The 25,117-nt window shown below is 38.1% G+C and overlaps 1 protein-coding gene across 1 annotated transcript in view; it reads right to left on the bottom strand.

Annotated features, from left to right (window-relative positions):
- LOC149571701 (uncharacterized) overlaps positions 1 to 25,117 on the bottom strand; it is a 319,697-nt gene that overhangs the window by 183,412 nt on the left and 111,168 nt on the right. The window contains exon 5 of the mRNA XM_089813119.1: positions 10,937 to 11,179. Coding sequence (XP_089669245.1) covers positions 10,937 to 11,179 — 243 coding nt within the window. The remainder of the gene's footprint in view (positions 1 to 10,936; positions 11,180 to 25,117) is intronic.

Here is a 25,117-nt window from a genome sequence, read left to right as displayed (position 1 = left end):
CACGAGACGAATGTGAATGTGATGTGACGAAAATAGATTTATCATGTTATAGTTAGTCAATGAATTCTATTTTGTTAATCTGTCTCAGATATTTTTTAATTGTCATCTGGAGATGACTTTACTTTTTGGGGGGGATGATGTTGTTGGTAAATTCTATATTGTATCCGACGAGTAGAACTATATCCGAATGGGCGTGTGACGATTGAGTCACCCCTTTGGGAAAGTATAAGTACACCGTCCAGAAGGGAGTTGGGATCATCATTGTAATCAATCATATCGAATATTGTAGTATCTTCTACATACATGGGAATAACAAGAGAAATACTTTTGCGTTACATGTTCTTGTCTATTCTCTGAATGCATTAATAAACCGTTTATCCTATATGGTAAACACCCTTAATTTGCGCAGTTCATTTAAACAATTTCCTAGATAACACTTACAGCAATAAGGCTACTGTCAAACAGAAAATAAGGCTACTGTCAAACAGTCAACACTCATTCTATACCAATCGTTTCCCAAAAAAAAATCAGATGTAGGACATTTTCAGCAAGCAAGTTCATGACAAATAAAGGTGTAGGATGCACAGTTTGTATAAACAACTCCCAGCTAGCAGATTTAAAATAGTAAATGGCATACAAGTACCAAATTCTGTTTTAGTAGCTCCCAGCCAACAACTTACAGCAGTAAGGCATATTGGCAAACAGTTGGCAACCTCTCTACATCCATTCGTAACCTATATAATGTGAAGACAATTTTTTGAACGCTATAATGGTCTAATATTTCTAGTGCTAAAACAGGGCCTTCGCATAGTCACCCTTAATATTTTCTAAAACACAGATAAACACCATCTTTGCCATTTCTAAAAAATTAAAAATAAAGCACAAAGCCTTTCCAGAATCTTATCAACTCTGCAGTAGTTGCCAGATAAAAGAAATCAAATAGAATATCATCCGGAATTTTACTATTTCTACAGTAGCTACCAAATTAGAAATAAAGATAACACATCTTTTCCAGTTTCTTTCAAACACAACTGCTACAGCTCAGGGAGAACAGAAGTTACATGGAGATAAAATTAGAGTGCCACATACCTAGTTTGGAGTACAGAAGTTATTTTCAAAAAAGGAAATAAAGGAGTCTTAACTTGTGGGAAAAGCATAGATAGAGTTGGGTGCAGGAACCAGGCACTAACATCCACTTCCAGCCTCCCCTTTTCACCGTTTCCAGCCGCATGGATGCCCCTGAAAATGATGGCACTCACCTATACATCCTCTCCAACTCGGCCCTAGATCACAGTTTCTGCTTACATTGCCCTTTTGGATGGGTTTCAATCTGATTGTTTTTGCATACATTCTCCCTGCACAGGTCATTAACGCAGGCCCCCTGCTCATTTCCAGCCACATCTCAGTTTGCTACCTTCCTCCACCATTCCAAACTGGACGCGTATGAACGTGGGTGCGCTGAAGTCTTCCTCCTTAAGTCTTCTTTTAAATATGATAAATCAGATATACAAATTCTGTGCGTAGGGTACCTTTTGAACATACATACATATATGTATGTATGTATGTATGTATATATATACATACATAACTTTTTAAATCTCATTTATTTAATTATTGTTTTAATTTCAATATTATCGTCAATTAAACAATTGATATATATATATATATTGATAATAATTTATTAAGGTGTCTAATTAGAAAAAAATAAAATTAAATAAATAAATAAGACATTTACTAAAATATAATAAGGGATGATGACTTTTCTACAATGAAATTGAAGAATTTGTGACTTAAACCTATTATTCCAACAATTATATTGACAGAACAAGGGGGTTTTTTTCCTAGCCAAGAAACAACTAAGGGAGCCATAATAGCCCAAGAGACCCTTCATACCATCAAAAAACACAATATTGTGGCCTTTGTTGCCAAACTAGATATAATGAAGGCATACGATAAACTGAATTGGTCTTTTCTTCTCCTAATCATTCATCAGTTTGGTTTCTCCTCTAGGTGGTGTAAATGGATTAAAGCTTGCATTTTAGGTGCACATTTTTCTATTCTCACTAATGGAGCACCATCAGGTTTTTTTGCCTCTTCCCAAGGAGTTCATCAAGGTGACCCTCTTTCTCCGTTCTTGTTTATCATTATGGCAAAAGCCTTCAAAAGACTTATTAACTCTTTTAATCAAAATGGATTGTGGAAAGGTATCCACATTGTGGGTACTTTCTTCTCCATAACTCATTCTCTTTTTGCTGATGATACTTAACTCTCTGGATCATCTACATATCAAGAAGCACAAACTATGAAGTAAGCCATTGACCTATATACGCAAGTTTCGGGACAATGAATCAATGCAACTAAATCTAAAATTTATGTTTTTAATACATCCCAATTGGTTACTCAAAGAATAATTCATCTACTTGGTTTTCCCCTTGATCATTTCCCTTACTACTTATCTTGGTGTTCCCTTTTTTATGGGATTAAACAAGCCTTCTTATCGGAAATCTGTGTTGATCGTATCAAAAGTAGAGTTAGAGCTTGGAAGGTTCGTTGGTTATCACTCTCAGGTAGAATTTTGCTTATCAAAATTGTTCTCTCAACCATTCCAAATTATTATTTCTCCATTTTACAAGCCCCCAAAGGTATCATCTCTCAAATTGAAACTTTAATTTGTACGTTTCTTTGGTCAAAAAATATGAATGGACAAAAAAAAAATAACTCTAATTTCTATACATGCCATGTCAACCTCTGTCATATCCATAGTTACACCGCCCTAGGAGATGGGGGGACGGGGGGACGGGGGGACAAGTTTCCGAGACGAGGGGATAGAGGGGCCTTGATTTGGGGACGGCAGGGGGATGGCGGGGGATGGGGGGTGGCGGAAGGAGCAAGGTGTATATACTATACATATGGTATAGCATATACCATATCAACTGGAATATCATGATTCATGATCAAATGACAAACAAATAATGAACATTAAAAATTGAACGTCAACAAATAATAAATATTAGTCTAAACTCTATATATCAGCCTTCAAATCAATAGTATGAGTATCTAGATTCTACTATCTAATAATAATCAATGATCATATGAGTCATGACATAAAGATGATTACAATAAGTATCATGTGCCATGAATCATGATATAAAAATAAGTATATGATGCAAACAAAAACTACAAGTCTCCAAGAGTCCAAACCAAAATGTCAAATCAATGGAGACTCCTTGGTGTCCCCCCACAATGAAGGAGACTTCTTGGCATCCCCCCTCAATGAAGGAGACTCCTTGGCATCCCCCCGCACCCCCACACTCGGAGACGTCTCGCCGTCTCGAAGACGTCTCCCCCGTTTCGGAGACCTCTAGTCATCTCGCCGTCTCTGGCAGCGATGGCGCTCTAAGTGGCGCCGCCCGAAACGCCGAGACGCCGTCCCCCCGTCCCGGGGACGTCCCCATCTCCAAAACGGCCCATTTTTGGGGGGGGACGCGTCCCCATGTTACACTGGTCATATCCCTATTTTAAGATAGAATTTTAATAATAATAATTAGATAGTACAATGTTAGTAAATAAATAATGATAATAAAATTATATAAAAACTAATACCAAACTATAAAAATAAGAAATTATTATTATTTAATCTATATTATTAATGAAATAATATTTAGTATGATATTTTAAATAACAAAATTAAAATGAATAAATAAAGAAATTAAATTAAATACAAGAGACAATATTGTAGAATGTATCTTAAATTTCTAAATAGAATTTAATAATAAATAATAATATACATAAATAAGTAAATAAATAAAATAACATAGAATAATATAAATTACTAAATTAAATGAAAAGTCGAGATATTTTGCAAACAGACATGACTCCTTGAAATTAAGATATAAAAGGGAGTAGAGTTTATTTTAGAGAGGGGGAAAAAAGAAGAGAAGATAGGAGTTCAGAAAGGAAAAATGGAAGAGGAAAGTAATATGAAGAAAATAAAAAAGTGACTTTCTGAAAAGGTGTCAATGATATTGAAAGGATGTGAATCTTCGAAAGGGTCATAATTAAGAACAATTGTGACTCTTCAAAAATGTTGAAATTATATTGAAACTTTTCCAAAGGATTTTAGTTATGAAATATTGTGATTTTTTGAAAGGATTGTAATTATAAAGTGTTGTGACTTTTCAAAGGATTTGTATTGTGAAAGATTGTGACTCTTGGAAAAGAAGAAACAAAAAAGTATTTTTTATCTTTTCCTTATAATTAGAAAAGGAAGGAATTTAGAAAGTAAATATAGAGTTGAAATAATCTAGAAGGACTAATTCATTGAAGGGTCGACTAATGATAGAGTCACATGGACAAAACAAAGAGGAAGGTAAGAAAGGTATGTTTATGGATTATATTTATTTAATTATGTTCATAGAGTTATTTATATTAATGAATCATACTTGTGAATAATTTATGTATATGTAAAGATGTAATTTGAAATGAATAATACACATGACCTAATGGTTTAAGATCAAGAGAGTCCCTTTTTAGGGAAGAGAGTGATCTTAATATGGCTAATAGATTAAGATCAAGAGAGTCCCTTTGGGAAGAGAGTGATCTTAATATGGTTATAAGGCCAGAATATTTCGTAGATGTTAACATATACATATGTGTCAAGGGCGCTAGATAGAGAATGTCTCTTCTAGGAAGGACCTTAAAGGGAGCACTTCATAGAAGATAGAGAAGTAACTAGGGATATAAGGATCCTCAAGAGGGTTATTGATCCCGACATGGAGACATCTTTAAGGTTGGGTTAGGATAGAGGTTAGAATAGTGAAATATATTTTATTATTTTATATATTCTAACATTGGTTTTGAAGGTATTATTGTCGTCCCTAGTGGGAATATTACAACCTCTTTGAGAACAAGAGGTGTCGGACTTCCCAACATTACTAATTGGACTAGGCCTTTTGGTGCTAAGCTAGTTTGGCAAATGTATGACAAATCCTCTGCCAAACGACGTCATCTTTTACAAAAAAATATTTAGATAACTTGGAACCTTCCAGGATTTTTACTATCCTAGACCCGCCACAAGATTCTGTCATTTGGGATACCATGATGGCTTCTCGGGAAGTTATTACTTCATTCATATCTTGGGAAGTGAACAATGGAGATAGTATCAATTTTTGGTCTGATTCATAGAATGGGTCCCCCCCCACCTCTTGCCACTATTGATTCCTTAAAGGATTTCTCAAGCATAGTGATTCAAACTTGGGGAACATCTTTCTCTAATTATGTCTCAACTATACATAGATTCACAAGGCTAGTCATCTGGAAAGACCCCTCAATTCTTCCTATATCCCACAATCAGGTTTCTTCTTTCAAACAAGTATTAGCTGAAAGGAATTTTTTTATGTCTAATCAACCAAATTGCCTCTTTTGGGTTTTGGCTAAAGATGGTAGATACTCTATTAAACAAGGATACTTCGCTCTCCAACACAATCAGTTTAATAAGTCCACTTATTGTGCTTTTAAATTTTGTTGGAACAGTTCAATCCTCCCAAAAGTAGGACACTTTGCATGGCTTACATTAAATAACCGAATTTTAACTAGTGATTGAATTCATATATTGAACATTTCTGATCCCTTTAAATGTGCTCTATCAGCAAGTTGTGGAAACAACAAATCACCTCCTCTTAAACTACCCTTTTGCCCAAGATTGTTGGCATTTTGTTCTTAATAAGCTTAATTTCCATATGCCATTACCTAACTCTCTGTGGGATTTATTATGGCCAATCTTCAATACTAAATCAATGTTTTCATGTCTTTGGAGGTGCATCCCTACATCTGTAGTATGGGCCATTTGGTGGGAGAGAAACGAGAGAATTTTTAAACAAACGCCATCTCCAATCCCTCAATTTCTGGAAGGATTAAAGAGATCAATTGTTGAGCTTGTTTATGTTACAATAAGTAAATATAAGGGTAAAGAAGTTTTTTTTCTCCTTGGGATGGCTATGTTATTCACCAATGGAAGGGTTTACTTTTTCCTTATCTTCCTGCTCCATTGTGTCCATCCAAGGTTCCTCTTATCTGAGCACAAACCAAGTGGATCCCCCCAAGTGAAGGCTATTACAAACTCAATTTTGATGGGGCCTCTATGGGAAATCCAGGTAACTTGTGCTATAGCATAGTCATTAAAGACTTTAAAAGGCCATGTGATTGCAGCAAAATCATCTCCTCTCCCTCTAGATACTAATACCAAAGTTGAGGCCCTGACCTTGCTGTTTGGTTTGGAAGTTGCAAAATCACTATCTATATCTATGTTACATGTTGAAGGAGATTCAGCCATTATTATTAATGCATGTATTAAATGTCATATGTATAATTGGTCCATCCAATATATATTGCATCAAGTATGGTCTCTTCTTGATTCAATCTCTGAATGTTACATTATGAATACTTATAGAGAAGGCAACCTATTAGCTGATTGTCTGGCTAATTTGGGCACTAATGGGGTTTATATTAACTCTTTAGTTTCCCCACTTAAATCACCTTGATTTCCCCAACTTGGTTAATATTGTGCCAACAAAATATGCTTAGAATCCTGTTCAAACCTTCTCAAATATTATTTGAGAGGAAATCATGGCTTCTCTATGATTTCACATGTTTTACTTTTATGGATCTCACTTGTTCTTTTGAGATATTGTATGCAGTTTAGGGTCCTGGCTTGCACTTGCATCAGATGGCTTTGGAATTTTGGATGAAGATCAATGATGGAAACTTTTATATCAGTTTTTGGTTTGGCTTTTGGTGTTTTCTTCGACACCGAATAATGATTGGATTAGTAATTGTCTTCATATGAGTTTCGGGATCTTTTGTAATCACAGTGTTCTAGATTTGGGGTTCAAAATCACAAGAATCAATAGTGTTGATAGATACTCTCTCTTGATGTTGTCTTTCTTCTTCTGCATCCTTTTTGTATAAGGCAATGGCCGAAGTTTTTCATTTCTGGTTGTTTCCTCTAGGAACCATTTTTGAACCAGTTATTATTAATATAAATATAAAGTTTCACCAAAAAAGAATAAATAAGGGATGATGATTGGAGATGATACAATAATGCTCTAATCATTCTAATGACAAATGATTATTAATGGTTATAAGATACAAGAATTAAATTCCATTAAATAACTAAGATCTAGAAAGCATCAACTAAATTAAATATTCATAATTTAAAGAAATATCATTTAAGAGACCAATTAAATAATAGCAAAAAATTTAAACAACACATATCTAAGAGTTCAAATTACATAATCATCAATATTAAATAAAAAAATACCTAAGAGATCTCATAGGAAAAATTGTGAAATATTAAAATAATACCCCTTTAAGAATTCAAATTAGGTATTCCAAGAAAATAAATTAAATATCTGAGAGATATTTAAATAATTTACCTCTGAGACATTAAAATACTTATCAAGTCATCTACAAGTATATAGGAATTTTGCAAAGGATAAGCAATAGAAAGGTTGTGACATCCTTCCCCCCTTAAGAATGCATCGTCGCAGTGTATAAGTGTTACAGCATAACATTGAAAGAAACATTGGAATCATGGTAAGAGTATCAAAATTGCATTTATAGATTCACTATCAAATCCTCAAAGTAACATTTATAATATCACCAATTCTATGCTAATATAATTCAGCCATTTGAAAGGTTGACTGAATTATATCTTGCTTATCATGAGCCTATTCTTCTAAAGTCATCAAAACATCAATTTGTTTCAAATGTCAAAATCTACACTAACAAGTATCAATTCCTCATAAAGTTTATCAAAATATCATTTAAAAAAATATTACTTGTGGAGTTCATCAAAATAACATCTATCAAAATAAGCAAAGTTTGTAGCTAATTTAAAATTTTCAAAAAAAAAATGGATATTGTTTCTCAATTTATGTGGTATCTTCCCAAGTTGCATTTTTTGCCGAATAATGATCCCACTCAACTTTAAATTGATCCACCATTCACTTGCGCAACTAGTACTGCCGCCTCTCTATGATTTAGTATGGTTGGATTGTTATGGTTCCTGGACCTTCCACCTAGAGTGCATTCTAGTTCAAAATGAGTTTAGGATCAAGTTTATACCTTTTCAACGAGGATACATGGAACATATCATGAATATGGCTCACTGTTGGAGGAAAAGCTAAGAGATAAGCCACTGGATTTACCTCCTCCATAACTTGAAAAGGTCCAACAAAACATGGACCTAATTTGGATTTCCTTCCAAAAGATATGGAGCTCTTGTGAGGACGAACTCTAAGAAACGTTTTTTCACCAATCTGAAATTTTTGCAGGTTTCTATTTTTTTCCACATAACTTTTCTACTTTTCAGTTGCTTCCTTCATTCTCTATCTGATTAGTTGCACTTGATTATCCATGTCCTGCAACATCTTGGGCCCAATTACGACTTTGTCTTCCAGTCTATACCAACTTAGTGGTGTTTAACACTTCCTTCCATAAAGTGCTTCAAATAGAGTCATACACGTAGTGACCTCAAAGGAATTATTATAAGCAAATTCCACTAATGGTAGGTAGTCTTACCGTTTGGTTTTCTGATCCATACAATACATATAGAGTAGATCTTCTAAAACTTCGTTAGTTCTCTTAGCTCTCCCATCAGTTTCCTCATGGTATGTTGTACTAAAGTTTAGTTGTGTTCCTAAGCTAGCTTGCAAGGTGGTCCAGAAGCTTGACGTAAATTCGGAATCCCTATCTGAAATAATCTTTTTGGGTATACCATGTAGCCTAAACATCTCTTTAATAAATTTTGAGCTATAGCTGGAGCATCGTTTGTCAAATTTCCTAGGACAAAAAGGGTTGCCTTGGTAAGCTTGTCTACAATTACTATAATGCAATTATGTCTAAGGGATGTCATAGGTAATCCATGAACAAAATCCCATTTGTGTTGTGGTAGACTATGTGGACAAAATAGTCCTGCATACAAGTTATACTCCAATTTAGCAGGATTTGAGAGATATGAAGATCTCAATAAATTGTGTAGAAATAGTAATTCTATAATAATTTGCTCAAATTTGCTCCAATTCCTCTTAATTTTGGACTATAGCTTCTTTAATATGATCTTCAAAAACCCTTTAAAAATCTTTGAAAATTTTGCTAAAATCTGAAAGTTATGCTCTTCCCGAAAATTGCCCCAATGTTGAGAAACAATATTGCCTCTATGGTGCCAAGATCATGCTCTGATACCACATGTAATGAATTAACTTGCACAATAGAAGAAATAATATAAAATATTATATAAATACTTGATAATAACTGAGAATAATAGGCCACTTCGAGGGGGCAACCTCCAAATATATCCAATGAGAACACACTTCACAATATGATCTTGAAATAAGACTCACAACCTCCTATATATACCTAATTACGCTTAGGATGAATAGACAAAACCCTACATAACACCTAGGCCAACCTACCTACCTAAATAATAATATAATAATGATAACATGACTTAATTAAGGATTAAGATAGCCACAAGTTGACTATTCATAACCATATATACACCAATATTAAGGGTGTAGCAACGCGCACATCAAGCTAGAAATCTATAGACAGTATATTATCATAACATAAAGCAACCCTCCATGGGGACTCTACCCAAAAATGGCTTTTTATTTAGAGAACTTACTAGGTATTTAGCAAGGTGTTATTGTGCGGCCTTTATATGTGGCTCGTTGTTGGAATCATGCTCTCGGCATTTCCTTGGGTTCTTTTAGAGTTGGCTCCCACCCACTTTGCATCTAGATGAACCACAAAATTGAAAGAGTGGAGCACATTTGTCACCTTTGCACTTTACTCGAGACAAAAATGGAGATACATTTTATATTCCATTGTACCATGTACTATGAGATCAGGGGGAGGTTTCACTGCCTATTCAAAGATGGCAGATCCATTTCCTCTTTTTATAGTTACATTGATGTCTTGCTCTTTACCTCCACCAGAGCATGTGGCTCCATGATCATACATTGCAACACCAATTCCCATCAAGCCAGACTCCGGATCAGCTTATCACCTGCCTTTTCACTTCAGTGTCCCCAGTCCAAGCACGAAGTGACCACTCGTCCCTTTTACTGTTGGTCACTCCAAGTCTATGAGACCTTGTAGTGGTTACACTTTGCAGTAGAACTACACCTCCAATGGTATTTTTAGACGGTCTAGGGCTTACTATTGCCCTAGTCCATTTCCTTAGACGTTGGGTTATTTTTTGACCGGGAAGGGTCCCTAGTCCTTCTATTTGTGGTTCGTTTGCTTTCTTGTTTGTTCTTTTCTCAGGCACCCTTTGGTGTTCCCATTATTGGTTGCCACCTTGTTGTATGCTTTCAGTCCTTTAGACCCTTTTGTGGTGTCTTGTTGGACATTAGTAAATTGATCTTATCTTACTTAAAAAGAATTCTTTTGATTGTCTAGTAACTCCACGTAAGTCACATTTGTGTTGGCGCCTCAAAACATTTACCAAAAAAAAACATCTACCAGATGTTAATGAAATATAAAAAATAAAACAAAAATTATTAACACCATTAAAAACATGTTTTTTACTGATGCTTTATACACACATACAAGTAATGTTATAAATATTATGTGTAATATGGATGTCTGACTATATATGCACATGGTTATTATGAAGTGATTTTAATGCTTACACATATGTGTCTTGTCTAGATGCAGATGCTTTTAGCACATTCCAAATCTTAGTTCACATATCCCTGATGCCCCATTCCAGAAGATGTATGAATCCGCAATGTCAGGAGTTATGCAGCAAGGCGAGCTATGGATGTTCGCATAATATTTTTTAGCTTCAGCAATTTTTAGGTGTACAAGGATTATCAGACCATTACAAAATGTAAAACCCAATTAGAATCACAAAAAGAAATGGTCTTACTTGAATCTTGTCAAGCAGGTTGGAAGCAGCATTATTGCGCACTTCTACACTTTGAAAGGTAAAGAAGACACTTGCTCCATAAGCTAGCCCAGATCCAGTCGCATTTTTAAAAGTATTATCCTCTTCCTTGAAAAATATTTCCAGCCCAACCTGTCTTAATGCATGTCGTCTCCTTGCCACTGCAATGATTGCACTTAAAGGTTCTGAGCGTACTGGATGGTCATCGTTCAGATTGAACAGTGGCTGCAAAAAGAATAATATCAAAAGCAGCATAAAATTTGGATAAAACATGGACAAACATCTACAATGTGAAAGCACACACCATTATTTTATTGACCTATTTTTGCAGTATTATCCAACTGAAGTGCAGAAAGTCATGCGAAAAAGTTGATGGCTAAAGATTTATCTAGTTCTCCCTTTCATAGAGCTCCTTTATATAAACAGAAAGCATACATGCACACAATATTCTCTGATAAGCTAAAAGCTACATATATCTTTTAAATGATGAATCTTTTTGGTTGACCCCAAGTCTCATCCAATGTAAATGTTAGATGGAGTGCAATTTAAGATAAATTGAGTAGAATAAATATCCTACAAGTGTTGAATTTCAAAGTACCTGATAAGTTATGACAGCTAAGTGAAACAATTACTATTCCTGATAAATTGAGTAGAACACATATCCTACAGGTGTTGAACTTCAAAGTACCAGATACATAATCACACCCAGTGAAACACTTGATTATTCCCTCACATTTACTTTGAACAAGATTTGATAGCACCCTAAAGAATTATTTTGCTTTATATATATTCCCCTGTTTCTAACAATCAATAAAAAGCTGTCGTATCTCAGCTGGCAATGGCCAGAAACAGGTTTCTTCAGGTACAAACACTAATTTCGTATCTTTCTTTCTTCTCAAACCATGGTTTAAAAATAGAATACGATATATCATTTTTTATAACTTGTATAAGGTATGTCATTTTTTATAAATTATATAAGGTACATCGGTCATATATTTATAAACCTATCATAGCAATCAAATTTGGACGTGTCACATGTCAGAAACTTGGCAGCCCAGTTTTGAAGCCAGACTGGACAAGAGCTTGAGAAATTTTGAAGACAAAAACACATAAACTGTCTTCTTTAAAATTGAAAGAAGATCAAAAGTTATTTAATATATAATTATTAAATTTCTTCATTGACACTTGGGATTCATTAGTGTGCATATTAGAAGTGATAATCTAAAGAAAATTTCAAGGGTTTAATGATTTAATTGCTTCCATGTATTGGACAGGGTTTGATGATATTCAATCTGTTGTATGATTGTTGCAAACTTTGAACTTCATTCTGGCAACCATGAATGACAGAGAGTTTCAAACTTTCAAGACATAGCTTTTCTGGATATTGTTGATTTGGATAAAGGGGATATTCTATCAACTGGGTTGTCGATATTTTGGGAAAAATATTATCTAGCCCTAACCTATGACTCAGAGGTTCAGGCCATCTTACCCACATGACTCGCCAAGTCAGTGAGTCAATGGCTGACTCATTGAGACCGTGGTCTCTGACCCAGACAACATCAATGTAAAATAAACATTAAAAATACTACATAAAATTTATTTCCCCTTAAAACATTCAATTTTAGATGCCAAAGTCACATCTAGAAATTGCAATTTGGGGGCTTGATTAGTATTGTTTTTGGTGTCTTAGGAATTCAAGAAAATGATGCACATCGTGGAATTTTATCTAGTTCTCAAGGTGTTAATTTGGTTTGGTGCTGCCCCTCGACCCTACTAGAGGCGCTGCCCCCAAATATCGCAAGGGACACTACCCCTTAATCCTGCTGACAGCACTACCCTCAGTCCCCAACAAAGTGTGTTGTCCGTCGGCCTCACTCAAAGTGTTTCCCTGAACCCCCATTTTATTCTTGAAGTACACTACAGCATTGAGTTAGTGTAGTATGAGTTATTATCTACACTCTTGTCAATAGTCTTCTTCGATATTTCATGATGTATACTTGTTGTCTAGAAGACCAAAGTTTCTTTTGGGGGGGGATGATGAAGTCAGCATAAAATGCCTATGTTGTGTTTGATAATATTGATTATCTATCAGTATATTAATTGTCGTCAATGTATTAATTTGCATTTGTACTTATGCGATCAATGTATATTTATGTATTTGATCAGATTAGCTTTAATTTGATGGTGTTATTGTGTCTTTAAGCTTTATTCAGTAATGGGTGCATGATAAGGGCACATGTGTAGCCAAGATGGTGTCAAGGCGAGTCATGAGGTATAGTACTAGGCTAATGGTCCCGATGCTATGCATCAACTACAGTTTGGTTCTTAGCTGGTCAAACACTTTTAGGCCCATAAATGGGCAAAGTTGAGTTATCCTTTTGTTGGTGTGCGTGTTTATGTTTTCTGAGAAAAACCTATTGAAGGGTAATAGAAATATAATTTTAATGATGCTTCGAACAGTAACCCTAGACCTTCATGAGCTAGAATTATTACTCGAGATTTAAATGGTGATCATATTGCTTGCAGAAGAAAAGGCTTATTGGATGGAACTATGAATGGTTTTGAAGCAAAAGTGGCTCTACTAGCACTTTGAGCAGCAAAAAAGCTAGGTTTCAGGAAACTACATGCGGAAGGTGGTTCCCAAATCATTGCCAATGCAATTATCAAAGGTGAAATGGATATATGGGCCCTGCAGAATTACATTAACCAATTTTTTTGCAGAATTAAACTCGTTGGAGGACTTCAAATTAACACATGTAAGAAGGCAGGGCAATAAAGAAGCCGGAAAACTGTGAAATTGGGCCTAAAATCTCAACATGCATGAAATTGTACTTGAGGATTTCCAAGACTTAAGGATGGAAGTGGGAAATCTTCTGTGATAACTAAAACTCCTTTTTGTTCACAAACAATTGTTACCAATAAATTTGGCATATAGGTGGCGGCAGAGACATGACAGGAGTACAATGTGATGTTTGTTGTGATGCCAAATAATCACTAAGGATCAGATTGATTATGAAGGAAAAATTTTTGGCTTGTGTATCGATAAGAACAAATTTGGTGAGTTCTTTTTTAGGCATTTCATTCACATCGCTGAAGTTCTCTACAAGTGTAAGAGATGGAAACCTCATTTACTCTCACTTGCACCAAGCAGAAAAACCCATTTTATGGGCACAACAAGAAATTAAGGGTGGACAAAATGTTTAATTGCATGGATAACAGGCTCACAAAGAGTGTCTCAATTCTACTAGGGAAAATGTTCCACCAAGTTGAGGACCACCACAAGATCAACACTGACATCTACTCCATGATAATTGCCTGGGCATTGCAGCTTGGTAAAGACAAAGCCATCATCAAGCTAATTATGTTAACAATTGTTCCCTGAGAGGCACTAGGAGGTCTTGAGAAGATTTTGGCAAAATTTATTCCAAGACTAGGAATTAATTTGGGAGACAAATAGAGTGGACTTCCGAAAATTGCGGGCACAAAGTACACACCCTTTGTGTGGCATATTGATGAAAGGCTTAGAAACATAAGGTTTAGAGAGGCTAGGAAAGGTTGGTTTATCATGAAATTGGTGATTATGATCCATTTCCTTGATGAAGACATTGAAAGAATGAAACATAATGTCAGGCGGATTGAAGAGGATGAAGCCAAACTCCAGGAGAACTCAAATAATGGTGACGACTGACAAGGACTTCCCAAAAGCAAGAAAAAATGCTTTGTTGCAAGAACGAGTTGGTGGAGTTGTGGCATGAGGTTGGTACAAATGGATGGATGACAATTTCCAATGTAATTGTTTTAGGGAAGACGTGGTTGGTGGGCCAGCATTTTTAGGAAGCGTTTGGAAGAATTTGTTGTAACATATAAAACTTTCTTAGTAAGTTGATTTATGGCAGCAAAGGATTAATTTAAATCAATTATGTCAAGACATGTAAAGACAATCGATAGCAATATAATTCTATTGGAAATATAGAAACCAAATTCATATTCTATAATTGTAAAAGAATCCTCCAAAGTTGAAATTCCATTCACTAACCTTACCTGTACTGGGGATGTCTATATCAACCTAGTGCAGACCTGTGATTAGTTACTTGAGATGAATGGGTCTTCCTGCAATTCGAACCTTATCATTTATGATATAGATGCGATATCTCTTAACAAATCCATTAATGAAGGACCTCTGAGAAATCTTAAGTTGTTCTGCTGAAAGTTGAGGATGAAATCTGGTACAAATAACTACCACAGATGCCTCTAGAATGTGCATCTATGGAAGACTCTGAAAAACATTTCATATGCTTGGGTATATGTCCAAGCAAGCAAGTTCAAGGGGTTGCGTCTTGAGTATTGAGAACAATCGCAGAAAGAAAGAACAAAGAAACTCAGAACCATAGAATGACTTCACCACCGAATGCCATTCCCCAAATAAAGACCTTAGTGATTGCTAAGACGAATGTCATTTAAAAAATGGCCTCGCACCCATGCCTGGAAAAATAGGACTTAAGTGATTCAAAACAGCAACTCGTTCCCCTTTATTAATTTTATGCCTTGGCCTTTAGGGCCTAACATATGAAAGGCTTGGCAATTTCATTATTTATTAATGGAGACATGAAATGAGAGGGGACATTGCAGCCCTCCCTCCCCAAGATTGTAGGTCCACTGGCAATTGCAGATTAGGATGTTGTAGAACCTCTTCTCCTTCCCAAGTAGCATCCTCAATAGGTAAATCCTCTCATTTAATTAGATATTCCTGGATCATTATTCCTTAGCCTCCTCACCCTCCCATCAGCAGTACCTTTGGATAATTTCTTACTGACCTTTATCAGATTATCAAAAATCACATAGCCAAATCTTTTGTTCCACAGCCAACATTCTTCAACATTAGCTATCGAGAAATGTCCATTAGTAGAGTTCAATTGGAAGAGGTTATCTCTAGTATGTTCACTAGTAGAAATTAATTCTCCAGACTTTCATGAGATCTTGTAAACGCTGCTACTGAATTCAAATCTGAAACCTTTGTTATTCAACTGAGGAACACTTAACAGGTTATACTTTAATCCATCAGCCCAATAAACATCACCACAAGTAATGTTATCATTGAGTGCTATTTGACCTTTACCTCTTATTACACATCGAGATCCATTATGAAATCTGACTATGCCTCCATCACATTCCACCATTGAAATGAATTTGTTTTTTTCACTGATCATATGGTGTGTACATCCACTATCTATTATCCAGCATTCATTGCTAATCATGCTTGAAATCAATGCTTTTTCCTCACCAACTCCTTCACTAGTACAGGGTCCTTCTGTGACTGCAACAAATACTATCTCTTCCTCATCAATCTCTTGTATTTGTCTTCCTTATCATTGTCCTTACCATTATTAGACCTGAGGACACCTATGTGAAAGATAACCAATGTGTTTACATGTCCAGCATGCTAAAAAAAAAATTGACCTTTGTACTTTCCTTTTCCTCTTGGTAATCTCTCTGTTGGCAATGCCTCAAACTCTTCTTGTTATCCTTCCTCAGCCACGATGGACTCATAATCATGACCTCTTTCAGAACTGTAAGAAACTTTTTTCTTTTCTTCAATGAACCAACGGTTAGGGAAGCTTTGAGTGCAGATTCTATTCTAGGCCTATTGTAAACTAAATTACTTAACTCAAAAGCAGTAAGCTTGCCAACCAGGGAGTCTAGCATTGCATTTGCAGGATTAATTGTTGTCGGTAAAATCTGTCGTAGGTAGATATTGTGTAGCCAATGGGTTCCTTCAGGAAGGTTCTTGTTATGTAGCCGACGGGTTCCTTCGGAAAGGTTCTTGTTGTGTAGCCGACGGGTCCCTTCGGGAAGGTTCTTGTTATGTAGCCAACAGGCCCTTCTGTAATTGTCATGTAGCCGACAGACCTCTTCGGGAAGGTTCTTTGGAAAGTATTTATACACCCTCTTGGATCATTGTAAATCATCTTATGATCTCTATGTAACATCTTGGCATATACAAATAATACAAAGAATTTTGTTGTTGTTATCTATTATCTGTATGCATTAATTTCTTTACCCCAGTACGGTAAACATTTGGCGCCGTTGCCCGATGGACCTAGCACAAAGGTAGACGGATGAAGACTTAATGCCGAATCAGTTGAATAAGAATAAGAATAAGCTGAAGGAAAAGGACAAAATACGCGTCATCTCCATTGGCCAAAGAATCCCCGGTATAGGGTCCCATCCACCTTTTATGAAATGCTTCGTGAATTTCTTCCATAGTTGACCCTCCAATTCGGGAGGGAGGCTTGGCGGAGGTTGCCCGCGATGCCAGGGCGGGGTATTATATTATTGTGAATGGGTGATTAGCCAACGAATAATGGCATGTTACGTAGATGGAAAATTTAATTTTGGCACAACAGGCTGAACACAAATGAAGACTTCAGCAAATTACCGACGGACACAGAATCATTGAAAAATTGTTGGAAGAGACTCGGCAACGGCTCGATTTGGTGGAAGAAGCAAGGGAGGAGTTTCTAAACTTGCATATGCCGAGGGAAGAGAATCCAGACGAAAGGGGATTAACTCGCATAGCTCGGAGTGCCAAGGGAGCACGAGCGTGGAGTGAACTCTTCCTCCGAGATATACTTCCAGAATGGACAGCTTTAATTGACGAAAACCCTTCTTCACCAAATAGCAGGACTGTCAGGAGCAGCGCGGGTGTTCAGAACAACGCAGGTGTGTAGAACAGCGTGGGAGTCCAAAATAGTGCGGGAGTGCAAAACAACGCAAGCACACAACAACACCCTCAACTTCGAATAGTAATGGCAGGACCAAAGGAAAAGTTGCCAAAATTTGATGGCGATGGAACAGCCAATCCAATCTGTCATTGTAAAACATGCGAAACGATTTGGAGGGCGAATGGCATAAGAGATACAAATAAATGGGTCCGACAGTTTCCAGCTACCCTACGGGGAGTTGCAATTGATTGGTTCACCGATGCAAATCCCCAGAACTTAACCACTTGAGACAATCTTAAGGAGTTTACTGCCAAGTTTCAACTGCTCTACGACGACAACGAAATCGTAGTAGAGATATACAACACAAAACAGGGGAAGCATGAAACAGTCCGAGTCTTCGCCAGGAAGTTGAAGGACTTGATCAATAAAATGGAGAATAAGCCGGCTGATGGGCTATAGAAAAGATGGTTCATTGAAGGCCTTCACCCAAAGCTGCGAAAGAAGATGAAGATCGTGCCACCATCAACATATACTGAAGCGTATAACCAGGCAATGAACCTAGAAAGTGAACAAAAGACCAAAAAGAAGAAGAAGAATAGTTCATCCGATTCAAATGACAACGCGCGTTCCGAAGAAGATAGCAGCGATGATGAGGCCAGCAACAAGAAGGTCCACACCCTCCAAAAGGACATGATTCGGATGATGAAAGAGTTCAAAAACATGCACAAGGAGACTAAGGGCAATGAGCTATGGTGCACGGAATGCAAGAAAGAAGGCCATGCAAAGGGATCTTGCCTGAAAGACCAATTTTGTGAGATTTGCCAAATCATGGGACATTCGATAAAGGAATGTCCTTTCAACCTGAAAACAAGAGCACCACAGCAAGTGTTCCTCACACAGGAGGCGTGAACACCAATACGGAGGGTGCCACGTCAAGAGGATACAGAAATAATCGGCGCGGTGAAAACAACAACAGTGGTAACACCAATAATGGCGGGAGGAGTCGAATTCAGTACGATGCAAACAGACGGCCAATAGTTCAATGTTACGCATGCAATTTGTGGGGCCACTTTGCCTAAGACTATACAATGGCAAGCGGACCAAAATTATAATGTAGATGGTGCGGACCTGGCGATCACGAAGATGCCAAGTGCCCAAAGTCGGGAGTAAATTTGATCACCATCGAGACGGACAAAGAGAAGGTTTTCGCCATCACACGGAAGCAAGCGAAGGTGTACCCCGACCCAATGAAGAAAAGAAGAGATTGGAGGAAGCGCGGGCAGAAATCCAGAAACCAATGCAGGCAGAGAAGGCACACCTAAAGGACACTACTGATACCTCTGCACAGAACTGCGCAAAACAAAACATTGTACGAAAAATACTACAAACTGAGGTACCCGTCACGATAAATGATTTGTTGCTCACTATGCCTCAACTCTGTACAACACTCACAAATATAACTCCAACTGTTTAGCTACCACCAGAGCAAGGAAGGGAGAAAGAAGGTGGTGCAAGTGCAGAAGATCCAATACTGTTAGCCCTCTCATCCGGACGCTATCCAATAGTTGTTGAAATGGGAATTCTCGGGACTATGTTGACAGACACGATTGTGGACGGAGGGTCCAGTGTCAATGTGTTACCAAAGGACACCTAGAAAAGGTTGGGACAACCAACATTGTGGCCACCTACGTTCCAATTATTAATAGGGGACCAGCACGGGATCAAACTATAGGGAGTCCTCACGGCACAACCAGTGACAATTGGAACACAGTCGTTCCTGCTCCACTTCGTCGTCATCCCGCTAAAGAGGAGAGGATACGACGCTCTAGGCCGTGGATGGCTTGCGCAAGCGAAGGCCAAGCATAACTAGAAGAAAAATACATTATTACTAGAAAGCAAAGGGAGGAAATTCATTATTGATCTGCACACACAAATTGTAAAGGAAGAAGCTCTGTAATCATATTCCGATGGAGAGGATGAAGGGAGGCAGCGTATGGAACCAAATGAGGGAGTCCTACGGTTGGAAGAAGACGATGATTTGGATTCTGTCAATGATTTTTACTATTGGCAGATAGAAGACTACGAACTCTTTCCGAGCTGTAATATGTTAAGGGTAGACGAAGGTGAGAAAGAAGAGAAAAATGAATGTCCGAAGGAATACAGAGAAGCGGAAGAAGAAAAGGCAGTTACGGCTGAAGCTGAGGGGAAGAACATACAATACAAACCCAGAAAAAGGAAAGATCCCACTGTACGACTGCACAGAAAGAAAATGTTACATCGAACCATGGATATAACAGAAAGGTGTCGGCAACACGGAAGACACATCATACTGTTTTCCAGGAAACAAAGAGGAAAGGTTTAATAAAAGTTGCAGCAGTACGAAGTGGAGGTGTTATTGACAGCAAGAAGGGGCAGCTGACGGAGCCCATGGTACCGAGCTTCGGGAACAAACTGGGCAATATGAAAAATCGAAGGGAGAGATCGTGTAACTTAAATAAACTTGATGAGCGAGGATTGCAGGCACAATGGGCCACGAAGGTGACATAGAACAGGTGCAAAGCGTGGCATGATACAAACCTGAAACTAAACAAGTTCCAGCCGAGACAATGGGTGTTGAAGTATGATGGCCGGAATGAAATTAAAGCAGGCAAATTTAAAGTCAAATGGGTCAGCCCGTACCAGATTCGGGAAGTGGGTGATAACAGAGCAATAAAACTATGGATGCTAGATGGAAAGGAAGTGGCCGACACAGTGCATAGGTTGAAGTTGAATGTCTACCATCAAAGAAATAACACACCTCCGTGGACGAACAACTGAGAAAAGAACGACAGTAAGTACTATATATATGTAAATATTGTACATATGTAAGATAAGTAAGGACAGAGTTATTCAAAAAAAAAACAGTGAATAGTCACCATACAGCTTTTAAGCTCTTTCACCATAAGGCAACTTGTGGCCTCCTGAATGACACAGTACGGTGGAATTAAGGTAAGGATCATGAAGGTTTGATTTAGCTTGATGTGCGGATTCTTTTCCTTGAGAGTGGTGTACGGATGGGAAATTCTATTGGTTTAGTCATCGTACAGATTTTCACAATAACATCCACCGTATGGCTTTTTAAGCCTATGCATTGTACGGCTTTCTAAAGTCACACACACCGTACGGGTTTTTATAAAGCCTATTTACCGTACGGTGTACGGATTTTGGAGAGCAGATCAAATACCAACTTGGCGTATGGATTCTCCATAAATTAGCATAGATTGTCATACGGGTTTTTCCTCTATATTTGGCGTATGAATTTTTGGAGATTGTTGTACAAGTTTTCTTTCTCTATAATGGCCGTACGGATTTCAAGAGATTGGCGTACGGATTTTAAAGTTGGAAGAGACACCATACGCATTTCATGAAAATAATTTGCTGCCCTGTTTGCACCGTACGGATTTGAATAGTCTCATGTTTCGCAGCGTATAAATTTGGAGAGTCTTTGTTTCACACCATATGGCATTTGAGAGGTCTTGTAGCTGTTCATTAATACCGTACGGATACTGTATGAAGTTGGAGGTTGTTGTAAAGCTTGACGTCTAGATTTGGCTTGGTGTACAAATCTTAGAACAAGGGTCCTTTGTGTTTTGCTAGCTAGCATACAGCATTTTCAGATTGGTGAGAGCTTTCAGAAGGGTTTAAAATATTAAACTCACCATTGTATGGTCCCTGTGAATGCATCCATACGGCTATTTATTGAAGGAAAATTATACATCAGCACAGTACAGCATCACAATTTATCTCCAAGGGGCAGACACAAGAAGTTTTCTATAAAAAAAAACGACGACAGCTTGAAACAATTCGGAATGAGTAATGCATGATGCCAAAGGGAGGGGTAGACAAAAGCAGTTGCTAGAAAGAGTGTGGAATCAAAAGAAAATGACAGAAATAGTGTGTTCCATGCAATTTTGTGTGGATTTCGAAGTGCTAATTTGGTCTTGGCGTCGAGGGGCGCTGCCTCTAGACCCCGCAAGGGCGCTGCCCCTCGACCCCGCTGGGGGCGTTGCCCCCTAGACCTCTAGTCATTGCGGTTATCAGTCGTGGGAAGTGTGACCAATTGATGAGCCCTGGAGCTGCTACAGGCATGGAGTGTCTGTGTACCAGAGGCACTTGGAGTAGGTGTTGGATGCGAGGCTGTCTTGGTGAATGCATAGAGAGCTCGGGAGGAGCTGATCATCCAGTTAGAGGCAGTACAGCGACACTTGGTTTAGTGTACCCAGGAGTTGAAAGCAAACTAAGCAGCACAGGTGGCTATCAAAGTTAGCTAAGGAGACAGTATTGTGTTAGCAGAGGCTGCAGATGCAACATGGTTTGGAGACCAGTTTGGTGCACGCACAAGACAAATGTGAAAGTGATGTGGCAAAAGTAGATTTATCTTGTTGTAGTTAGTCAATTAATGTACTTTGTTTGTTAATTGTCTCACATATTTTGTAATTGTTGTCTGGAGACGACTTTTTCTTTTGGAGAGGGTGATGTCGTAGGTAGATATTGTGTAGCCGATGGGTCCCTTCGAGAAGGTTCTTGTTCTGTAGCCGACAGGTGCCTTCGGGAAGGTTCTTGTTGTGTAGCTGACGGGTCCCTTCGGGAAGGTTCTTGTTGTGTAGCCGACACGTCCCTTCGGGAAGGTTCTTGTTATGTAGCTGACGGGCCCTTCGGTAATTGTCATGTAGCTGACAGACCCCTTTGGCAAGGTTTTTCGAAAAGTATTTATACACCCTCTTGGGTCATTGTAAATCATCTTATGATCTGTATGTAACGTCTTGGCATATGCGAATAATACAAGGAGTTTTGTTGTTGTTATCGATTGCTTGTATGCATTGATTTCTTTACCCCAGCACAGTAAACAAAATCTATATTGTAGTTGATGGGTAGAATAATATCTGAACGGGCACGTGACAGTTGAGTCACACCTTCAGAAAGGTATATGTACACCATTCGGAATGGATTTTGGAATCATCATTGTAATTAGTCATATCAAATATTGTAGTACCTTCTGCATACATGTGAATAATAAAAGGAATACTTTTGTGTTATATGTTCTTTTCTACTGTTTGAATGCATTAATAAACTGTTTACCCTATATGACAAACAATTGGCGCTATTGCCTATAACGACTGGGTGCTATGAATGCCAAACACATTGAATAAAGATGAAAATAAGAATCCAGAAGATGACAGCATACGTATGGCACGGGAAATATTAAACTGCACACAACAAAGTGAATGGAGGCACAAACTCCAACAACTTGCCAAAGGGTACGGCAGTGGTGTCATAGGAGGTGACCATGGTACCACGGGAGCGCTGACGGACGGAGTGCAATCGCCAAGTTGATCAAGGGAGAGGTTGATAAAAGAAGACCGAGAAAGGTGAAGGGTGATCGAAGGAACAAAGGAAGAATTGGCAAACTAGTATACACCACGGGGAATCCGGATGGAAGGGAAAGGACCAGCGTGGCTCAGAGTGTCGAACGAACTCGAGCGTGGGGTGAACTCTTTGTCCCTGATACACCTGACAAGCAAATACAATTTGGTCGAAACAACCAAGTCCTTGAGGAAGCCTTCACGCCACTGGAGAACGTAGGTGCCCATAACACGGGTGTTTAGAGTGGTACAGGAGTACAGAACAACACGGGTGTTCAGAGCAGTACGGGAGTACAGAACAACGCAAGTGTCTAGAGCGGTACGGGAGTACAGAACAACACAGGTATAGACAATAGCGTACAACAAAAGAAAGGACGAGTACCAATGGCTGATCCAAAAGAAAAGTTACCAAAGTTCGATGGGGATGCCATGACTAACCCAATTAGACACTGCAAAACTTGAGAGACGATTTGAACAGCAAATGGAGAAAACAACCACAACGAATGGGCAAGGCTATTTCCAGCCACCTTGCAAGGTGTAGCAATCGATTGGTTTTCTCACACCAATCCAGCAAAGTTAACAACATGGGTAAACATAAAGAAGGAATTTATTACAGAGTTTCAACTACTACGACACAACAATGAGACAATAGCAGAAATCTACACCACGAAACAAGGGAAAAATGAAACAGTCTGTGAATATGCTAGAAAGTTAAAAGAAATAGTAAATAAAATGAAGAGTAAGCCAGCAAACAAACTGCAGAAGAGATGGTTCATAGAAGGACTACGCCCAGAGTTACAAAGGAAAATGAAGAGTGTACCGCCATCATCGTATACTGAAGCATACAATCGAGCGATGGACTTAGAAAGTGAACAGAAAACCAAAAATAAGAAGAAAAGCAGATCATTCAACTCAGATGAATCCTCTTCTGAAGATGGCAATGGTGATGAAAAGGGAATAAGAAGGTCCGAGCCCTTCAAAAGGACATGATCAGGATGATGAAAGAATTTAAGAATATGCAGAAAGGGAATAGCCAGACCAAAAGAAATGAGCTATGGTGCACAAAATGCAAAACGGAAGGTCACACCAAGGGATCCTGTCTAAAGAATTAGTTCTGTAATATATGTCAAATCGCAGGACATTCCACAAAGGAATGCCTGTTCAATATGAAAACAAAAGAGCATCAACAAGTGCTCCCGACACAAGAAGCATCCATGTCAAGAAAGAACAGAAACACAAACAATGACGGTGCCACCTCAGGTGGGTGCATAAACAAAAGAAGGGGACAAAACAACACCAACACAACAATAATAACAATAATAATGGGGGCCGCAATCGAATTCAATATGATGCGAACGGTTGACCGATGGTTCAATGTCAAGCATGCAACTTGTGGGGCCACTTTGCACGGAACTGTACAACGATGAACACACCGAAGTTGTTATGCAAATGGTGTAGTCCTGGAGACCATGAAGATGCTAAGTGCCCGAAATCGAAATTAGGAGTGAATTTAATCAGCATCGAATCGAGAACAGACGAAGAGGAAGTTATGCAAATGGAGAAAGGGGACACTGCGGGTACCTCAATGAGGAACTGTGCAGAATAAAACATCATAAGGCGGATATTACAAACTGAAGTGTCAGTAAAATTAAATAATCTGATCCTCACAATGCCCCAACTACGAACGACACTCACAAACATGGCTCTGGCTGCTAAACTACTAGAAGAACCTAGGAAGGAGAAGGAAAGTGGAACAAGCGCAACAAACCCAATGTTGCTAGCCCTCACATCAGAAGGCATCTTGCGGTCGTAGAAATGGGTATATTGGAAATGATCCTCTCAGACACAATTGTGGACAGAGGTTCAGGGGTAAATGTCCTACCCAAAGATACTTGGAAGAAGTTGGGACAGCCGATCTTGTGGCCACCCACGTTCCAATTGCTAACTATAGACTAACATGGCATTAAGCCTCTAGGGATCCTAATGGCCCAACCAGTGACTATTGGAACACAGCTGTTCTTGCTCGACTTTGTAGTCAT

Source organism: Cupressus sempervirens, chromosome 2 (assembly GCF_028749045.1).
Source record: "Cupressus sempervirens isolate cs-2001-9-10 chromosome 2, ASM2874904v1, whole genome shotgun sequence".
Lineage (NCBI taxonomy): Eukaryota > Viridiplantae > Streptophyta > Pinopsida > Cupressales > Cupressaceae > Cupressus > Cupressus sempervirens.
Note: the sequence above shows the minus strand (reverse complement) of the source record. Positions and strands in the feature narration are given on the sequence as shown.